Below are 18,947 nucleotides of genomic sequence, written 5' to 3' on the forward strand. Positions count from 1 at the left end.
TGCTTGCATATGTACAAAGATACATTTGTTCTAGAATGTTCCTTCAGCATTTATAACTGCAGAAAACAGGAACCAAGTAAACTTCCTCAGTAAGGGACTGCCTAAATCATAGTTGCTCTTTAGGATGGAATGATGTATAACTGAAAAGAGAATTGGGCTAGTTCATTGTGTTGTTGATGTGAGATTATCTGCAAGACAGATTAAGTGGATAAGCAAAGTGTGATATCATGCTTCCCTAGTGTTTATTAATTTAACTTAATTTTTTAAAAGATTTTATTTATTTATTTGAGAGAGCTCCACATGCAGGAGTGGGTTTGGGGGCAGAAGGAGAGGGATAAGCAAACTTCGCACTGAGCACAGAGCCAGAGGCAGGGCTTGATCTCACAAGCCCTGAAATCATTACTTGAGCTGAAATCAAGAGTCGCCAACAGAGCCACGCAGGCTCGTCCCCATAGTGTTTGTTTTTTTTAATATGTTATTTATTTATTTATTTTTAGGGAGTGGGCACTCATGCAAGTGGGAGGGGCAGAGGGAGAGGGGAAGAAGCCGACTCCCCTCTGAGCACGGAGCCCTACATGGGGCTCGATCCTGTGACCCTGAGATCAGGACCTGAGCTGAAACCAAGAGTTGGATGCTCACCCAGGCGCCCCGTGTCTTGTTTTTTAACAGTGTTTTAAATTGCATACATCCTTATTTTTACTTACTTGCTTTTAAGTGAGCGGTGTGCCCAGCATGGGGCTTAAATTCATCACCCTGAGATCAAGAGTTGCATGCTGTACCACTCAACCAGCCAGGTGCCCCTCCATAGTGTGTGGTTGTTTTTTTGTTTTTTGTTTTTTTAATAAGGAAGGGTGTTGTACACTTGTTAACATGTTTAGATGTGCAGAGAGGTGTTTTAGAGGAACCCAAGAGATTACAACCACTTTTAACTTGGTTTGAGGGTTAGAGCAGGGCAAGAGACCTTTGTGTACTATGTGAAAATATACCACCTAGAGGAATTACTTTTTCAGTTAAAAAGGTAACCACTCTTCCCCCCAACTCCTTAAAAATAATTGTTGATCTTATAGATGGTTCATATTAAAATGTTTGATAACCAGTAGAAAAAGTTCTTCTGCCCTGAAGAATGAAGGGCATTTTGGAGTAGCCATATCTGAAGGAGGGCAGTCTGTCAGGGCATAGTCAGCATGTGGAATGCATATACGTACTCGTTCCAGAACTCCGCTGTTGGGAACATATCCTAGGGATATGTGCAGATGAGTACACAGAAAAGATGCTCGTTGCAAAATTTTTTTTAAAGGGAGAAGAGGCTATAATGAAGCTATTAATGGAGAACTGGTTATATCAATTGTGCTATCAACAGTGGAATGTTGCTTTATAAAGCTAAGAGGAAGATATCTCTGGGTGTTAAGGAGGGAGATTTTACCTTAAAAAGTTTCTTCAATGGCTTTAAGATATAATTCACATGCCATACAATTTACCCCACCTTTAAATTCTTTTCTTTTTTCTAAAGTAGGCTCCATACTCAGCTTGGAGCCCTTAAGTTTTTAATTTATACATATCAGTAGTGTTTGGATGTACATGGTTTACTCTGATAAGTAAAGTAATTCAAAGTGGCCTGACTTTAAAATACCAAGCTAAAAGAACTTTTTTTATCTCCTTACTTTTACAGAGTAAACTAATGGAAAAATAAAGGCTTTTCTCAAAATACAGATTTGTTAAGTTAATTTGATGAAAATCAGTTTTTAAATCTTTTTGGTAGGTAATGCATGTTCACTGTGGGAGATTCCAGAGGTCTAAAAGGCTCTGGTAAAAAGTCTCCCCTTTCCATGTAACCAGCCATCCAGTAGCTCTCTCTGGAGGTTAGTTTCATTTTTTAAAGATAGCTGGTACACAGTGAAGAGATATGTTTATCAGAAGGCTAGTTGTGATTTTTTGTGTCAAAATGTCGGTTTTGAGAAGCAGAAAACTCCTCAGAAACATTTTGGTCAGATGTGGTCAGTGGGCTGACTCTTGATAATCCTGACCTGCTGCTGCCCACCTGCTGGTGGTTCTGGGCTCCTGGCCTTCCGTGAGGCCCCTGCACTGTCCAAGGCCCAGGCTCTGGACCAGCAGCTCCCAGGCGTCCCTCTTGAGGTTGGTTTCTGGAAGGGCTGCAGTGCGGTCATCACTGTTGGGAAATGGGCATAGGTTTCATTGTCACAGGTTGTAAACCATCACTAATCCATGATTGGTTCTGGTTTTTCTTAGTAGCATATTCTGTAGCTCACCAGGTGTTTTGGTAGATCTCCCTTATTGGTTATAACTCTGTTAGGTGGGTCCACCATTTACCAGAGTTTCAGGAAGTACCTTAAGCCTGATGTTATTTGCCAGAATTAATGGAGGCAGCACCATGTGGTGCTGGCAGAGCAGTTGGACCCCTTGTAGTGGGCCAGTCAGGGGGTCACCTGACCTCAAACTCAGAACGTTTGCTTTAATGTTGAAAAGCTTATCAAATATATTAAAGATAACAGGCATTTGAGTTACATTTTAAACCATTTTTGTCATACAAGGGTTGTACATATATATTTTTAGAACAGATTATTGTAATCAGGTCGGTGAGAAAGCTTTGCATACTAGATGGTCCTGCTAAGACATCCATGCCTTTTGTTTGTTTTTTTATAAAAGAAAAACCTTGCTGGGCGCCTGGGTGGCTCAGTTGGTTAAGCGACTGCCTTCGGCTCAGGTCATGATCCTGGAGTCCCGGGATCGAGTCCCGCATCGGGCTCCCTGCTCAGTGGGGAGCCTGCTTCTGCCTCTGACCCTCCCCCCTCTCATGTGCTCTCTCTCTCTCGTTCTCTCTGTCTCAAATAAATAAATAAAAAAAAATCTTTAAAAAAGAAAAACCTTGCTAAAACTTGGGTTTTTAGTTGATTTATTAATTCATGATATATTAGTTTAAAATAAGATGTATTTTTACAGAAGGCATCATTAAGATTTTTTTTTTTTAAGATTTTATTTATGGGGCGCCTGGGTGGCTCAGTTGGTTAAGCGACTGCCTTCGGCTCAGGTCATGATCCTGGAGTCCCGGAATCGAGTCCCGCATCGGGCTCCCTGCTCGGCAGGGAGTCTGCTTCTCCCTCTGACCTTCCTCCTTCTCATGTGCTCTCTCTCTCTCTCTCTCTCATTCTCTCTCTCAAATAAAGAAATAAATAAAATCTTTAAAAAAAAAAAAAAAGATTTTATTTATTTATTTGAGATAGAGCAGCAGAGGGAGAGGGAGAAGCAGGGTCCCCATGGAGCAGGGAGCCCGATACGGGGCTCGATCCCAGGACCCCGGAATCATGACCTGAGCCGAAGGCAGACGGCTTAACCGACTGAGCCACCCAGGTGCCCCTATTGTTAAGACCTATTTTCATAATTAGTTGCTGAATTTATAGATGGACATTTGACTTTTAGTAGATCTTCTACAAGAGCTCATCAGCCCTTTTTACAAATCTAAAATATTTAGGCAATTTGTAAGAAGTTGTGCTACAAGGACATTCGCATATGTATGAGAAGACCTGAGATGTTCATTGCATCGTTTTGAATTAGTGAAAAAGTGAAAATACCCAAGTACGTTTGTTTTTAGAGGAGCTAAATAGTCATATTACAGTGAAATGAAATACTGCACAGCTGAAGATTGTAGAAGACAGAGGATGTATGCATTGATGTGAAGAAGAAAAAATGGAAACTTACCAAACTGTCTTGTTTGGTTGGAAAAAAAATTGAGTGCTTAGGTATGCATTTTAAGACAATTTTAAAAAATATATACCAAATTCTTTTTTTAAAGATTTTATTTATTTATTAGAGAGAGAGAGAGAGCACAAGTAGGCAGAGTGGCAGGCAGAGGGAGAGGGAGAAGCAGGCTCTCCGCTGAGCGGGGAGCCGGACGTGGGGCTCGATCCCAGGACCCTGGGATCATGACCTGAGCCGAAGGCAGCCGCTCAACCGACTGAGCCCCCCAGGCGCCCCGTATACCAAATTCTTAAGTAATTTTTTTTTTTGGAGAAACCACGCAGGAGCTGGGGGTGGGGGCAGGGAGGGAGGGAGAGAATCCCAAGCAGGCTCCACACCCAGCATTGAGCTAGATCTCACGACCCTGAGATCATGACCTGAGCTGAAATCAAGAGTCAGATGTCTAACCAACTAAACCACCCAGGGACCCCATTAAGTAATTATTTCTTGGGGGGGTGGGGAGAAGAAGAAACTGTATTTTCTGTACCATGTGAAGTTATCAGGTCCTGTTAGCTAACATAATAGGCAGAAATGAAAATGTAAAAATATTTCTGCCTTATGATTTATTTTTACAAATCTCTAGCCTTAGGAAGTAATTAGAAATACAGGCAGACATTGGTACACAAATGTGTTTATGGTAGGATTGTTTATAACATTGAAAAATTGGACACAACGGAAATGTTCAAGAAGAGAGAAATGAGTTAGTAAATTATGATTTATTCCTGTCAGACTGCCCTCGAAACTTTACAGAATCTACTTAATGACAAAATTGTGGTGATACCTCGAGTAAGACAAAGGTAAAAAATTGTGTGTACTAGAGTTCACCTCTAGTTTTTTTGTGTGTGTGTGGTCTTATTGAAGATACACTACTTAGAGAATTGGTAGACCTGGCCTTTAAAACATGGAATGTGCTCTCCCCTCCTTGGAGGCAGTCCCTTACTATTTCAGATTTATTTATTTATTATTTTTATCTATTTATTAGATTTTATTTATTTGTCAGAGAGAGAGCACAAGCAGGGGGAGCGGCAGGCAGAGGGAGAAGCAGGCTCCCCGCTGAGCAGGGAGCCCGATGCGGGACTCAATCCCAGGAACCTGAGGTCATGACCTGAGCCTAAGGCAGACGCTTAACCGACTGAGCCACCCAGGCATCCCTTTTTTTTAAAGATTTTGTTTATTTATTTATTTGACAGAGAGAGACACAGTGAGAAAGGGAACACAAGCAGGGGGAGTGGGAGAGGGAGAAGCAGGCTTCCTGCGGAATAGGGAGCCCGATGTGGGGCTGGATCCCACCACCCTGGGATCATGACCTGAGCTGAAGGCAGACGCTTAACAACTGAGCCACCCAGGCATCCCCCTTACTACTTCAAATGCAGAGACGCAGACACTTTAAAAGCAACAACTTGCTGCCTTTTTTTTTTTTTTAATTTAAATAATCTCTACACCCCCAACATTGGGCTCAAACTAATGACCCTGAGATCAGGAGTCATGAGCTGTTCCGACTGAGCCAGCCCAGGCCCCCCAACAGCAGCAGCTTGCTTCTTACCTGCCACAAGCTGACCTTGGTTGGTTAGGGTTTAGCAGAGTGTTTAAGAGCAGTTGCTGGAAGCCTGTGTCACACTGTCGGTTTAAGGATTGGTTCTAGGTCAGAATTCTGAGGCTCTGCTGGCAAAAAGGGTGTAGGGAGTTGTGTTCATAAAGCAGTTTAAAGCTATGATTACGGGGACGCCTGGGTGGCTCAGTCGTTAAGCATCTGCCTTCGGCTCAGGTCATGATCCCAGGGTCCTGGGATCGAGTCCCACATCAGGCTCCTTGCTCAGTGAGGAGCCTGCTTCTCCCTCTCCCTCTCCTGCTCCCCCTGCTTGTGCTTTCTCTCTCTCTGACAAATAAATAAAATCTTTAAAAACAAAATAATAAAATAAAGCTATGATTACATAAACTTTTTCTATTAAAAGAAGAGACTAAGGCGGCCTGGGCTAAGCGTCTGCCTTCAGCTCAGGTCATGATCCCAGGGTCCTGGCATCAAGTCCCGCATCGGGCTTCCTGCTCAGTGGGGAGTCTGCTTCCCCCTCTTCCCCTCCCGCCCTGCTCGTGATCTCTCTCTCTCTCTCTCTCAAATAAATAAATAAAATCTAAAAAAAGTAAACCTTCTTAAGAAAGGTTGATTTATCAGGGATTGATTGATTTGAGAGAGAGAGATTGCATACCTGCAAGGGAAGGGAAGAGGCAGAGGGAGAGAGAGAATCTCAAGTCGACTCCCCACCGAGCACAGAGCCCAATGCAGGGCTCAATCTCACGACCCTGAGATCATGACCTGAGCCGAGACCAAGAGTTGGACGCTTAACCAACTGAGCGACCCAGGTATCCCACCAGGAAGGTTTTTTTAAACTTTATTATGGAGAACCTCAAATACCAAAAGTGGATGTAATCTTATGATGAATTTCCTTATACCCATCCCTTAGCGTTGGGAGTGATCAGTCCACAGCCAGCTGGGTTTCATCTTCCCACAGCTTCTCACAGATCTCCAAACAGACCACACACATCTCAGTCATTTTATGTGTAAATATTTCAGCATTGCCGTTGCCATGTGTGTTGAGATCTGGTATGCTTGGTGGTGACAGAATCTACTTGGCATGTTTTTAAAAATGTGTTAAGGAAAAGTTTTAAAGATACAGAAGTGAACAGGATATTACAATGAAATTTCTGGGTTCTGTCTCCCAGTTTCCAATGATTATTGACATGAAGACTCTTGTTTCATCTTTATCCTTGTGTTTCCCCACTGGATTTTTTTTTTTTTTTTTAAGATTTTATTTATTTGACAGAGAAAGAGACCACCAGAGAGGGAACACAAGCAGGGGGAACAGGAGAGGGAGAAGCAGGCTTCCTGCAGAGCAGGGATCCCGATGTGGGGCTCTATCCCAGGACCCTGGGATCATGACCTGAGCTGAAAGCAGATGCCCAACCATCTGAGCCACCCAGGCACCCCTGGGGTTTTTTTTAAGGTTATATTTTTCTTCCTTTTTTTTTTTAAGATTTTCTTTATTTGAGATACAGAGTGAGAGCTGGGAGACAGGGAGAAGGAGAAGCAGACTCCCTGCTGATCAAGGAGCCTGGTACGGGGCTCGATCCCAGGACTCTGGGATCAGGACCTGAGCCAAAGGCAGACGCTCAGTTGAGCGTCTCAGGCGCCCCTTAAGATTATATTTTTGGCGGGCACCTGGTTGGCTCAGTCAGTTAAGCATCTGTCTTCGGCTCAGGTTATGATCTCCAAGTCCTAGGATGGAGCCCCATGTCCGACTCCCTGCTCAGCAGGGACTTTGCTTCTCCTTTTCCCTGTGCCCCTCCCCTCAGCTTGCACTCGATTTCTCTCTCTCAAGTAAATAAGATCTTTAAAAAAATTATATTTTTTAAGTAGTATCTACACCCAACATGGGGCTCGAACCCACAACCCTGAGATCAAGAGTCACACGCTCCTCTAACTGAGCCAAGCAGTAGTGTGGAAACCGTACCTCAGACCCTGCCCCGATTACTTTTTATAGCTACAAGATAGAATTTCATCTGTAAATACCGTAAATAGTACAGGTAGAATTTGAGGACTTTACTAAAAACAGTCATCTTTAAAAGTAATTTCCTAGCATCTGATAGAGTTCAAATTTCCCAGATGACTTCAGAAAGGATTCTTTTATAGTTTTATTTCTTTGACTCAGGATTCAAAATAAGGGCTACACATTAGAATGCTTTGTAAATCTTTTTAAATCTATTTGTTTGAAGAAATTAATTTTTTTAAAAGTCTCATACCCTGGATTTTGCTGATTATAGCCTCATGATGTCTTTTTTAACATGATTCCCCTTGTCTTTGAAATTCTTAGGAGTTAGATCTGGAGGCTTGATCATCAGATTTAAGTTTTTCTCTTGTGATGGGAACATTTCAGAGGCAGAGCTTTTGCACCTGCTCGTGTATCACCTCAGCCGGCACCGTTGTTGAAGGCAGCCTTGACCTGTTGATGGTCAAGGTCCCCTTCAGCCTTTGACCTGATGCTTTAAGCAGCGCTTGAGGATTGTTGCCTAGATGAGTTATTTCACTGAGGTTACAGCATCCTTTACTAACGTAAAAACATGTATAACTTTCACTTGGATCAGAATTTACCAGTAAAGAAGGTACATGTGAAACCTCTCTCCTGCTCTGTTCTTCAGTCATCTGGTTGCCTCTAGAACTACCCAGTGTCTTCTGTGTGCTTTAGAGTTTATGTGGATACCTGAGGCAGACAGAATGTCTATATTCCTGTTTTTTCTTTTACACGAGTGGTAATTTGTACACCTATTCTAACCTCACCCTTCCTTTTTTTGTTTAACGTTTTAGTATATCTTTGTGTAGAGTTCCTTATTCCTTTTTGTGGCTGCACAGCATTCCAGACGATGGATATCTTCTTTATATGACCAGTCTCCTGTTGATGATCATGGTGCTGCATTACACATTGCCCTTGTTTGCATGTATGCATTGTTTGCATGTATGCAGGGGAGATTCCTAGATGCAGAACTGTTGGATCAGAGGGGTATCTGGGGTTTTGATGATACCATGGTGTTATCCAGCGGAGCGAATGCTCCCACCAGCAGTGTAGAAGAGTTCCCATCTTCACATCTTTGCTAACAGTGAGTAACCATATTTTGGGGTCTTTGCCCGTCAGAGTTATAGAAAGGTATTTCTTTGTGGAGGTATTGCCTGCCTAGACCCTCGGCTTGAGCTTGGTGGGTGGAACCACTGGTGTTTTATGTGGGAGAAGGTGCCTCCCTGTCCTCACCATTGGCTCCTTCTAGCTTAACACAGCCTCAGCGTGACCATGCCAAGGCCTGGCCTTGGCTTCCTGAAAGTGTTTTATCCAGAAATTCCCTAGGAAAGAGTATGTAATGTCTGCTACTAGGTAATCTGTATAAATAACATTTCAAGTTTCTCAGCTTGAACACTGGCAAACAAATGGCAATATTAACACGTTAATTTAAGCTGTGAAAAAGTTACAGAGCAGTACAATTTCTTTAGCGTCCACATACTGAAAATATAGAACTGATTCTTTTTAACTCAGTAAAAATACAATTAACTTTTTCCCCAAATTGTCTTGGTTTGTGATGTTTTATTTACAGGTTTCTGAAACTACACATTATATCAACTAATTTCCAGACTATCTTTAATATACCAAATGAAACTAGTTCTGATTACACCTACTTTTTCTGTCTACAGATGTACGTTATAATAGTTACATTGACTAAGTCAGATGATGTTCTGGGTTAGAACCCCTTTGTGACCTTGGGCAAGTTATTTTAACTTTTTCTGTACATCTATGAACTGGGCTGGTGGTGACTGCCTCAGAGTTGTGCACATTGAGTGTAGGGATTTTGGAGCCAAACCATAAGGGTGCTTGTACCCTGATGCCATCACTTAGTAGTGTGGAAACCGTACCTCAGTTTCTTCATCTGGGAAATGGAGACCTTCCAGTTTCCGTGTGGACGTGCAGCACAGCACAGGGACACATGTGCACCATGACCAGTCTCCTTGACAGCCCATCTCAGCCTCACTGATTTCTGGCCAGTGTCATTTCTCCTGGGCTGGCAACACTGGGAATAGCACCGCACAGTCCTGAGTGTGGACGAACAGCCCCCAGCAGCAGTGAGACTCACGTGCTTACTGTGTGCCGGCGCTGTGTTCAGGCATCCCCAATCGTCCATGTTTCATCGTACCACCCTTAAGTTGTAGAGCTTGGGTGACTTTCTAGTAAATAGTAGGTTGTGATTAGGACTTAATTTTTAGACTTGAATACTCTTTTTTTTTTTAGATTTTAAAGCATGAGCAGGGGTGGGGAGTGCAGAGGGAGAGGGAGAAGCAGGCTCCCCACTGAGCAGGGGGTCGCAATGCGGAGCTTGATCCCAGGACCCCGGGATCATGACCTGAGCCGAAGGCAGATGTATAACTCACTGAGCCACCCAGGCACCCCGACTTGAATACCTTTAAAAAAAAAAAATTATTTAAACCTCTCCTCTTTGATATATTTTAAGACTCGATCTGAAATTGACAAGCACATTGAACAGGAGAAGGCAGTAGAACAGAGTGCCATCTTTTTTAAGATTGTTTTTTTTTTTATTATTTGAGAGAGAGCATGAGCGAGGGAGAGGGAGAAGCAGGCTCCCCACTGAGCAGGGAGCCCGATGAGGGACTTGATCCCAGGACCCTCGGATCATGACCTGAGCCAAAGGCAGACGCTTCACCGACAGAGCCACCCAGGCACCTCCAGAGTGCCATCTTTTAAAGAATGTGGCAGTTAAAAGATGTCTCTGTGGTCTGCCTATTCTGTGTTGTGAAGTTACCGTTTAGTTTTTAGCCTATCAGATGTCTGAGTCTGTAGTTGATTTGGGTTCTGCTGAAGCTGCCGCTGGTTGCTTTAATTGGTCAAGGTGTCCCATGTCACCCACTTGTCTTCAACCCTGATGAGTGGATTCGTGGGTCTGTCTCAGGTGTGAAATCACTCTGTTTGGGTAGATAACAGAAGGACACTGCACCATAGACTTAGTACCTCTGTGTAGGTGAACCTGGGGCATATAAGGGTGGTCTTCTAGGATCCATTGTCCCTCACAGGAGGCATGTGACCTGTATTAGCTTGCCGGCACCTTGATCTTGATTAGTTATCACTGTCAGCAGGATTGTCAACTCTGTCTTTCCAGGAAGTATGGTGCATGCAGACAAATGCTGATCATTTGCTTTCCTGATGGATTTGAACATAGTGAGAAATGTTTATCAGGGAATATTTGGATGTCCAACAACAGGAAAGAGGTCCTGAATTCCAAAATTATGGAGTGAAATTGGGAGTTGTCCTCAGTGGGTGATTATGCTTTAGCCTTTCTCCAGCACCCTGTGGGGCTTGGCACTGTCAGAGAGCCTATTCTCTGTCTTGACCTATGTCCAAGTATGCATTTATTTGAAAAGAGTATTTAAGATTTCTGGAGGAGACCCTAACCCTGTCGTCCATTCCAGTGTCACACTGATCCTCATAGAGTGCTTTCTTAACAGCTGACTTGCTCTCTCTGGCCATCTTTGGGCGGAGGGACATAGATTATCACCACTTGGTCTGTTGGCGTAACCTTCATCTGCTTTATATCATCTCCACCCAAAGTTTTTTCTTCTGTATTTTTTGGTGATAGATCACATGATGCAGTCCTGTCATCCTGTGCTAAATTCCCTTGCTGTCACACTTAACACAATGCCAACATTTGCAAGTGCACTAACGGGTGTAACTTAGGAGGTGCTGCTTGCCAGTCACCGGTCATAGCCTGGCAGATATCCTAGTTGTAGGTCTATCTGAGGTTATGCTGGGGCCTTTGACTGGTCCTGGCAAATTAAATGCCTAACACATGTGAAGCAGCTCATTAGTGTTTTCGTGTTTCCCCCATAAGTCTTCAGAGTGAGCAGGTAGATTTCTAGAGTTTCTTTCCCTTTATCTCTTTGGGGAAGTAGTTACCAGTTCTCCTGCTACTTTAGACAGGCAATAACGACCTGTGCTCATAACTCTCAGTAATATTTGTTCTGTTGTTTTGTTTTGAGGTGGAAGGGGGATCTCTACCCTCAGAACATGGGGGAATAATATTTACGTGGCTCACACAGACCAGTGAGTACATGATCCGCACCCCCCACAGCTCACCAGAAGAGGGCCTCCGATACTAGTCTCAGTCCAGCATTTGCTTCCCCACAGAGAACGCTACTAATTATGGCTAAAAAAAATCCGGGAAATGTTATCGAGGGATGGGGGTCCTTTTACAACTTTTAGGAATAAATAGATCAGATGAGAAGACCATGCTTCTGAATGATCACTTGGTTTAACAAAGCCCCTTGGTTAAATGTGATTATGGATGTGCTAGCTGTAGTGTAGTTTAAGATCTTCCCACTGAACTTACAGGCTTTAAGAAACCAACCCAGGAGTGTATGTCCTATTGAATTGATGGGTTCCAAGACCTTACCCTTAACTGATCATAGCTCTCTGCTTCTCCTGAGCTAGGCGATGGATCACTTGGAGTCCTTTATTGCTGAGTGTGATCGGAGAACTGAGCTTGCCAAGAAGCGGCTGGCAGAGACCCAAGAGGAGATCAGTGCAGAAGTTTCTGCGAAGGTATGCCTGAGAGACTTTCTCGAGTTGTGTGTGCAAATCAGTGTCTGGTAAAAACCAGCCTGCCAACTGGCTAACAGCTTACCATTAGCACTGACTCTGCGTCTTTGGGGTGGACAGTCCTTGCTGCCTCGGTGCTTCTCAGTAAGGAGAGAAGGCTGTCAGCAAGCTCTCCACCCCCGGGAGCTGCCTCTGTCTGTCCCCCAGTTTTTTTGTTTTTTTTTTTTAACACCCCCAGATAAAACAGGAAATGGAGACAGTTAGTTGGGAAATGGTTAGACTGTCCTGAAGAATGAAGAAGATACATCTGTGTGTCATTGGCCTATCAGCACATCCTCCTTCTGTTCCCTGATTTTGAGTGCAGCTGATGAGTCTCTTCAGTGTCCTTTTCTCTCAGTTTTATAAAAGCATTGCTTAGGATATGTGTAGTTGCTACCTTATTTCTAGAATTAAATCCCAAATGATGAGGCATTTTGCTTACGGTACAAGTTTATGCATTTAATCCTGGACATTTTATGGCCCCTACCCAGAAGGTTGAGTTGTGATAGAAGACATGAGAAGAGACAGCTTAGAAAGTGACCATGATGACCCTGGCCACCATGTTGGAAGTGACAGGCATGATGCTGCTCTTACTGGAATGCAACACGCAGGTTTAGTTTAAGGTCAGAATCTCAGCGATGCCAGTAAAGATGTCAGAATTGTTAGTTTGCTTGTGATCCTGCAAGGATCTTGGCTATTCCATTTAATTTTTGTAGAACAGAGCAGAAGTACAGCAAGAGAAACACTCATTGTCTCTGTGTTAAGATCTTTTGGTTTTAGATGTTTGCTTACCTGGTTGTTGTCTTCTTTCAGGCAGAAAAAGTACATGAGTTGAATGAAGAAATAGGAAAACTTCTTGCTAAAGCTGAGCAACTGGGAGCTGAGGGAAATGTGGATGAATCCCAGAAGATTCTTATGGAAGTGGAGAAAGTCCGTGCAAAGAAAAAAGAAGCTGAGGTTGGTGGGAAAATGTCTTCAAGAAAGAGGAAACGTAGTAACCCCTAAATGTTGACTGTTTGGGCTAAAATTAAACTATTCCATTTTTTGAATATTGGGAAGAAGTTGGAAATAGCGTGCTATGTGGACAGGGTTGTAGGATTTAGAGTGTGCACGTACTTGGGTTTGTGCCTTTGCTGTGTCCCCTGTAACCCTAGTGTGACATCAGACCCGTCACTTGCCAGCCCTGAGCATAACATCCATATGCAGAGCGCAGTCCTGAGCGTTGAAGAGTCACTAGAGTGGTGTCGTTTACTCTCTGGTCCTTTGGCTCTGTAGGGGTTTGCTGGGCTGTGGTGGTCACTCAACTGGTGTGAGTGGGCCAGAGTGGTAGTGCAGATTGCCCTAAAGAACAAAACCTGCGTGTTCTTGGTGACACTGCATCTCTGGTAGAGAACCTATGCAGATTGAGGGTAGCATCCAAGTGGTGTCAGCTAGGGTACCAGGCCAGGACACACTGGCAGGGTGGTGGAGAAACTGAGTCAGGGACTCAGTGTTTGTATCGTTGACAGGCATTTTCTTCCAGACTATTTTATCCATTAGATATGCTCTGGCTCTTAAGTCCTTACCACTGGAACTGGAAATGGCTCACATAGGCTTTGAGAATGGTGGGAACAGTAGAGTCAGAGGGAGGCGGGGATGGTTGTATTCCCGGAGTAAATGCTTGTTAAGCTCCAGCTCTGTGCCAGATAGTTTTTAGTTGTTGTTTTTCTTTTTTCTTTTTAAAGGTTTTATTTATTTGAGAGAGCAGAGCAAGAGAGAGCATGAGTAGGTGGGGGAAGGCAGAGGGAGGGGAAAAAGCAGACTTCCTGCCGAACAGGGAGCCCAACACGGGGCTCAGTCCCAGGACCCTGGGACCATGACCTGAGCCGAAGGCAGATGCTTAACCAACTGAGCCAGCCAGGCGCCCCAGATAGTTTTTAGCTGTGAGCACACCAGAGGAGGCCCTCCTCATGGAGACCGTGCTGGAGTTGGCAGGGGATACAGACAGAAGGGTATGTGAACAGATGGATAAGATTCATTCACATGAAGATAGGTGCTCAAAAGAAATGGGGTCTGAGTTTGAGAGTGACTTTGTGTTGCCAGGGGTCTCCAGGTGGAGTGATCCTGGAAGTGCCCTTAGCTGAGACCCACAGGCTGAGAAAGTTATTAGGGTGGTGGGGTCAGGGAGCCTGGGTAGAGATGAAGTCTTATATAAGTCATGTATATAAATCCTTAACATAGAATCTAAACTCCTTTTTACTGAAGTGGAAAATACATGTTTATATGTAGAACAGAGTCAGGCTCCTTGGGTTGCTGACTGCTGTACCAGAAAGGCCAGAGAGTCAGGAGGGAAGCTCTGTGGCTTCTTGGTGCACCCTGAGGCCCAGCCCTTCATGCTTCCAAGAGCAGAACAGACACCAGAAATCCCTGGGATGGCTCAGAGATTTGTATGGGGGTGTAAATGATTGTAGATGAGGGGTTCATCATGTGGATGTCTTTAGACAGCCCAGACAGGAGCAGGATGTGGGATGCATGGGTGTTCATGTCCAGGACTCGTAGCATCCTTAACCCAGCCATTGTCCTCCATCCCCATCACTGAGAGTGCCCCCAGGAGGCAGCACCACCTCCTTAAAACCACTGGGCAAGACAGGATGGTGTTGGGGAGGCCTCCGCCAGGCTGCTGTCTGGTGGTGTGGCACCTGTGAGTTCCTTTCTGCTCTCAGCAGGCATGCATGTTCAGTAGTCTCAAGGAATAATAGAGAGAGATCCCATGTGCCCTTTATCCAGTTTCCCGTGGTGATAACATCTTGAAAAACCATAGCACAATATAATAGAAAGGATGTTGACAGTCACGATACGGAATATCCATCACCACCAAGATCCCGCCCATGACCCTTCTGTAGCCACATCCACTTCTCTGCCCCTGGCAACTACAAATCTCCTGCATCTCTATATTCTGGTCATTTTAAGAATGTTATGTAAATGGAGTCATACAGTACGTACCCTTTTGAGACTGTTGTGTTTTGTTTTGTTTTTTTCCACTCAGCATAATTAGAGTTTATTTTGAAAGAAATTAGAGGGTGGTAGTTTCAAAACTACAGAAAGGGATAGAATATCACAAATATTTATGGGTCCACTATATTTGTCATTTTTGCCTAAGGATTTTGGTTTTGTTTTTTCTCTTTTTTTTAAGATTTTATTTATCTGAGAGAGAGAATGGGAGACAGAGAGCATGAGAGGGGGAGGATCAGAGGGAGAAGCAGACTCCCCGCTGAGCAGGAGCCTGATGTGGGACTGGGACTCGATCCTGGGACTCCAGGATTATGACCTGAGCCGAAGGCAGTTGCTTAACCACCTGAGCCACCCAGGCGCCCCCCCCTTTTTTTTTTTTTAAAGATTCTATTGTTTTTTCTCTTTAATAAAAGCTGTAGCACATCGTAATGGAAATTCAGGTTCCCAGTGCTTCCCTCTCCAGCCTCCTCCTGTCACTAATGTAGACATAAGTGTGCATTCTGTTCTGTCTTTACCCTTTATTACATGTGTGTGCTGCCCGTAAACTGTGTGCTTGCGTGTGTTTGTGCACGTGCGCGCTTTGTGCTTTTAAAAAAATCTCCCATAAATGCTGTGTATGTCTTTCTTGCTTGCATTATTCACTCACCACTGTTTGTGAGGTCTCTCCTTGTTGCTATGTACAACTTCCTTCAGTTTCTTGCTGTAGGGTTCTGTTTCATGAACATGTGACTATCTGTTGGTGGTTTTCTAGGGCATTAGTGGTTTCTCATCTTCACAGACCGTTCACAGCAAGTGTCCTTGCACTTCCTTGCTGGCACATGTATGAGCATGTTCTAGGACACGTTCCTGGAAATGGCACACACCTGTCTGGCTTTCACAGATAATTCAGTTGCACTCCCTGTGGGTTGCGCCAACGTACCTACTAGTCTCCTACTAGCAGTGTGTGAGAGTGCATCTTTGTTTATGTCTTTGCCAGTTTAGTGAGTCATGTGGTATCTTAATCTGCATTTGCTAGGGAATTTTGAATGAATTAATGGAATACTCCCTTATTTTTTTTAATTTTTTAAAAAGATTTTATTTATTTGAGATAGAGTGTGCACAAGGGGTGTGAAGGGCAGAGGGAGAAGCAGACCCCCCTGCTGAGCGGGGACCCCGATGTAGGGCTCGATCCTGGAACTCCGGGATCATGACCCAAGCCAATGGCAGACGCTTAACCAACTGAGTTACCCAGGCTCCCCTTTTTAAAATTTTTTAAAAGATTTTATTTATTTGTCAGAGAGAGAGAGAGGGCACGCACACAAGCAGGGGGAGCGGCAGGCAGAGGGAGAAGCAGGCTCCCAACTGAGCAAGGAGCCCAATGCCGGACTCGATCCCAGGACCCCAAGATCATGACCTGAACCGAAGGCAGATGGTTAACCAACTGAGCCACCCAGGTGTCCCATGGAAGATCCCTTTAAATAAGGACCAGTGACTGTTGGAATGCATTTTTCTTATTTTTTTTATTCATTTGAGAGAGAGACAGAGCCCAAGCACGGGGAGAGGCAGAGCGGGAGGGAGAAGCAGACTCCCCACTGAGCCAGCCTGGAGCCTGATGTGGGGCTCGATCCTAGGACCTGGAGATCATGACCTGAGCTGAAGACAGATGTTTAACATTAATGTCTGAGTCACCCAGGCGCCCCCTGGAATGCATTTCTTAATTCTGGGTCTTAGAGGCGTGTTTTGACTTTGGCACCAGCACCAGGAACCATGTTTTATTACTTCATTTCTTCTGTATTTCATCCATTCTGACTGGAGTGGCTGCCAGTTTTGCTCGTTCTGTCGGACACATTCTTTTTTGAAGAGAGTGTCTAATGTATTTGTGTGTCCAAATTTTAGCTTTTAGGGCAGAGTTGGCATACAGCTTCCTGGATGTTGGAACACAGTCTCCATGAGTGGCTCTTGTGTGTTTTGTCTGTTTATTTGGTTTGGTTTTTGTGCTTTGTTTTTTTGAGGGCCCCTTTTGAAGAGTCTCCCTTGTTCCTCTGGTCCTCCTAGAGCTTTCCACTGTGTGTAACTGAGACCTGTCTTCCCTGCTGGCCTCTGAGAACAGACAGCATCCTGCTTGTCTGAGAATTTTAAATGTTCCTTATTGCTTTGAAATCATGATTGTTAGTTCATTTTGTAAATAAACGATGGAAATAGAGTCAGTTACAAATATCTGAAGTTTGTAAATGATCCATTTTTTGTTTATTTAAAAGTCACCTCTATAGTCCCTTCAAATATTTCCATTTTGGGGGTTGAATATTTAGTTGTGGTTCTGTGGACCTCATTTTCATTGCTCTGTTCCCACTGTCCAGGAAGAATACAGAAATTCCATGCCCGCATCCAGTTTTCAACAACAGAAGCTGCGTGTCTGTGAGGTTTGTTCGGCCTACCTTGGTCTCCACGACAATGACCGTCGTCTTGCGGACCACTTCGGGGGCAAGTTACACTTGGGGTTCATTCAGATCCGAGAGAAGCTTGATCAGTTGAGGGTACGTTAATATGTTGTTTCTGGAGAAACCCAAGAAGTCTTGTGATGTCTTTGTATTAATTTCCAGAAAACCTTGTGTTTTGATCTTTTTTTTTTTTAAGATTTTATTTATTTACTTGAGAGAGAGTGTGCACAAATGGGGGCGGGGCAGAAGGACAAGCACACTCCCCGCTGAGCAAGGGAGCCTGACGTGGGGCTCGCTCCCAGGACCCTGAGACCATGACGCGACTTTAGACACTTAACTGACTGAGCCACCCAGGCACTGCTGTTTTGATCTTTTCTAAGAACATGTCTTTGAGTTTTATTGTGAAATATTCAGATTTTATCACTTCATTCACCCAAGAGAACAAAGGCCTCAGAATCCAAAGCGACTAGTCTGCACTTGTTTGCAGGAAAAAAACGCAGAGTCTAGTCCTCTGGTACAGAGAGCTCTCACACATCTCGGAAATAACTTTTGGTTGGAGATGGGAAGAGCCGGTAGTCTCGTTTTTCTCCTTTGGCAGAGGCGGATGCGTGGAGAGTGGTTAGGTTAGACAGAAGATCACACTTCCTGGCCCTTGCCTTTGAGCCTCCTCGGAAGGACGAGAACATGGTGGAGTTTTTTGGATAGCACTGCTTCACCACTGCCCACCTTTGTCTCTTCCTCAAGGCTCCTCAGTTTCCTGGGTTAGACTCTAAAACTTATCTTGGGTCCACTTAGAAGGATGGGTGAGCATGTTTCAGATACTTTGAATTATTTTTCAGACTGGTGGAGTCCTCCCTGCTCTGTATAGGGGCCACTAGGATGGGGTGCTGGGAACTATGCAGGTCTTCCCTCCAGACACATGAAATTTGGTGGAAAGACGCATGGCACTTTACTGGGACACTGCAGCAATCAAGGTGGAGGGCCTTGTGTGCCCCTAGAAGGAGCAGGGGGCAGAGCCCTGCACGTGAGGAGGGGTTGCCAGTAGGTGAGGTGTGAACTTGGCACTGGGAGTGGAGCTGGGGTGGCAGCCACTGGTCTTAACACAGTTTGCTCCTGTGCTCCCAGTAGAATTTTGGGAAGTGATACACTCTGTTACACATTTCTTCTTCTTCTTCTTCTTTTTTTTTTTAAGATTTATTTATTTGAGAGAAGGAGCATGTGCGTGAGCAGGGGGAGGGGCAGAGGGGGAGAGAGAATCCCCAAGTAAACTCTCCACTGAGCACAGAGCCCAGAGATCATGACCTGAGCCAGAGTCAGATGCTTAATGAACTGAACCACCCAGGCGCCCCTTCCATTTCTCCTTTAAATTGTATTTCCATTTCATAGCACCCCATAATTTAGTTTTGGTTTTTTTTTTTTTTTTTAAAGATTTTATTTATTTATTTGAGAGAGAGAGAATGAGAGAGAGCAAGCACATGAGAGGGGGGAGGGTCAGAGGGAGAAGCAGACTCCCTGCCGAGCAGGGAGCCCGATGCGGGACTCGATCCAGGGACTCCAGGATCATGACCTGAGCCGAAGGCAGTCGCTTAACCAACTGAGCCACCCA

At 44.4% G+C, this 18,947-nt stretch overlaps 1 protein-coding gene across 3 annotated transcripts in view; it reads left to right on the forward strand.

The window, feature by feature from the left end:
- LUC7L (LUC7 like) overlaps positions 1-18,947 on the forward strand; it is a 35,782-nt gene that overhangs the window by 9,743 nt on the left and 7,092 nt on the right. For all 3 annotated transcript variants that reach the window (XM_081820456.1, XM_081820454.1, XM_081820455.1), the window contains 3 exons: positions 11,787-11,897; positions 12,747-12,890; positions 17,261-17,437. In XM_081820456.1, the coding sequence (XP_081676582.1) occupies positions 11,787-11,897; positions 12,747-12,890; positions 17,261-17,437 (432 nt within the window). The remainder of the gene's footprint in view (positions 1-11,786; positions 11,898-12,746; positions 12,891-17,260; positions 17,438-18,947) is intronic.

Source organism: Leptonychotes weddellii, chromosome 5 (genome assembly GCF_054177405.1).
Source record: "Leptonychotes weddellii isolate Sample4059 chromosome 5, ASM5417740v2, whole genome shotgun sequence".
Lineage (NCBI taxonomy): Eukaryota > Metazoa > Chordata > Mammalia > Carnivora > Phocidae > Leptonychotes > Leptonychotes weddellii.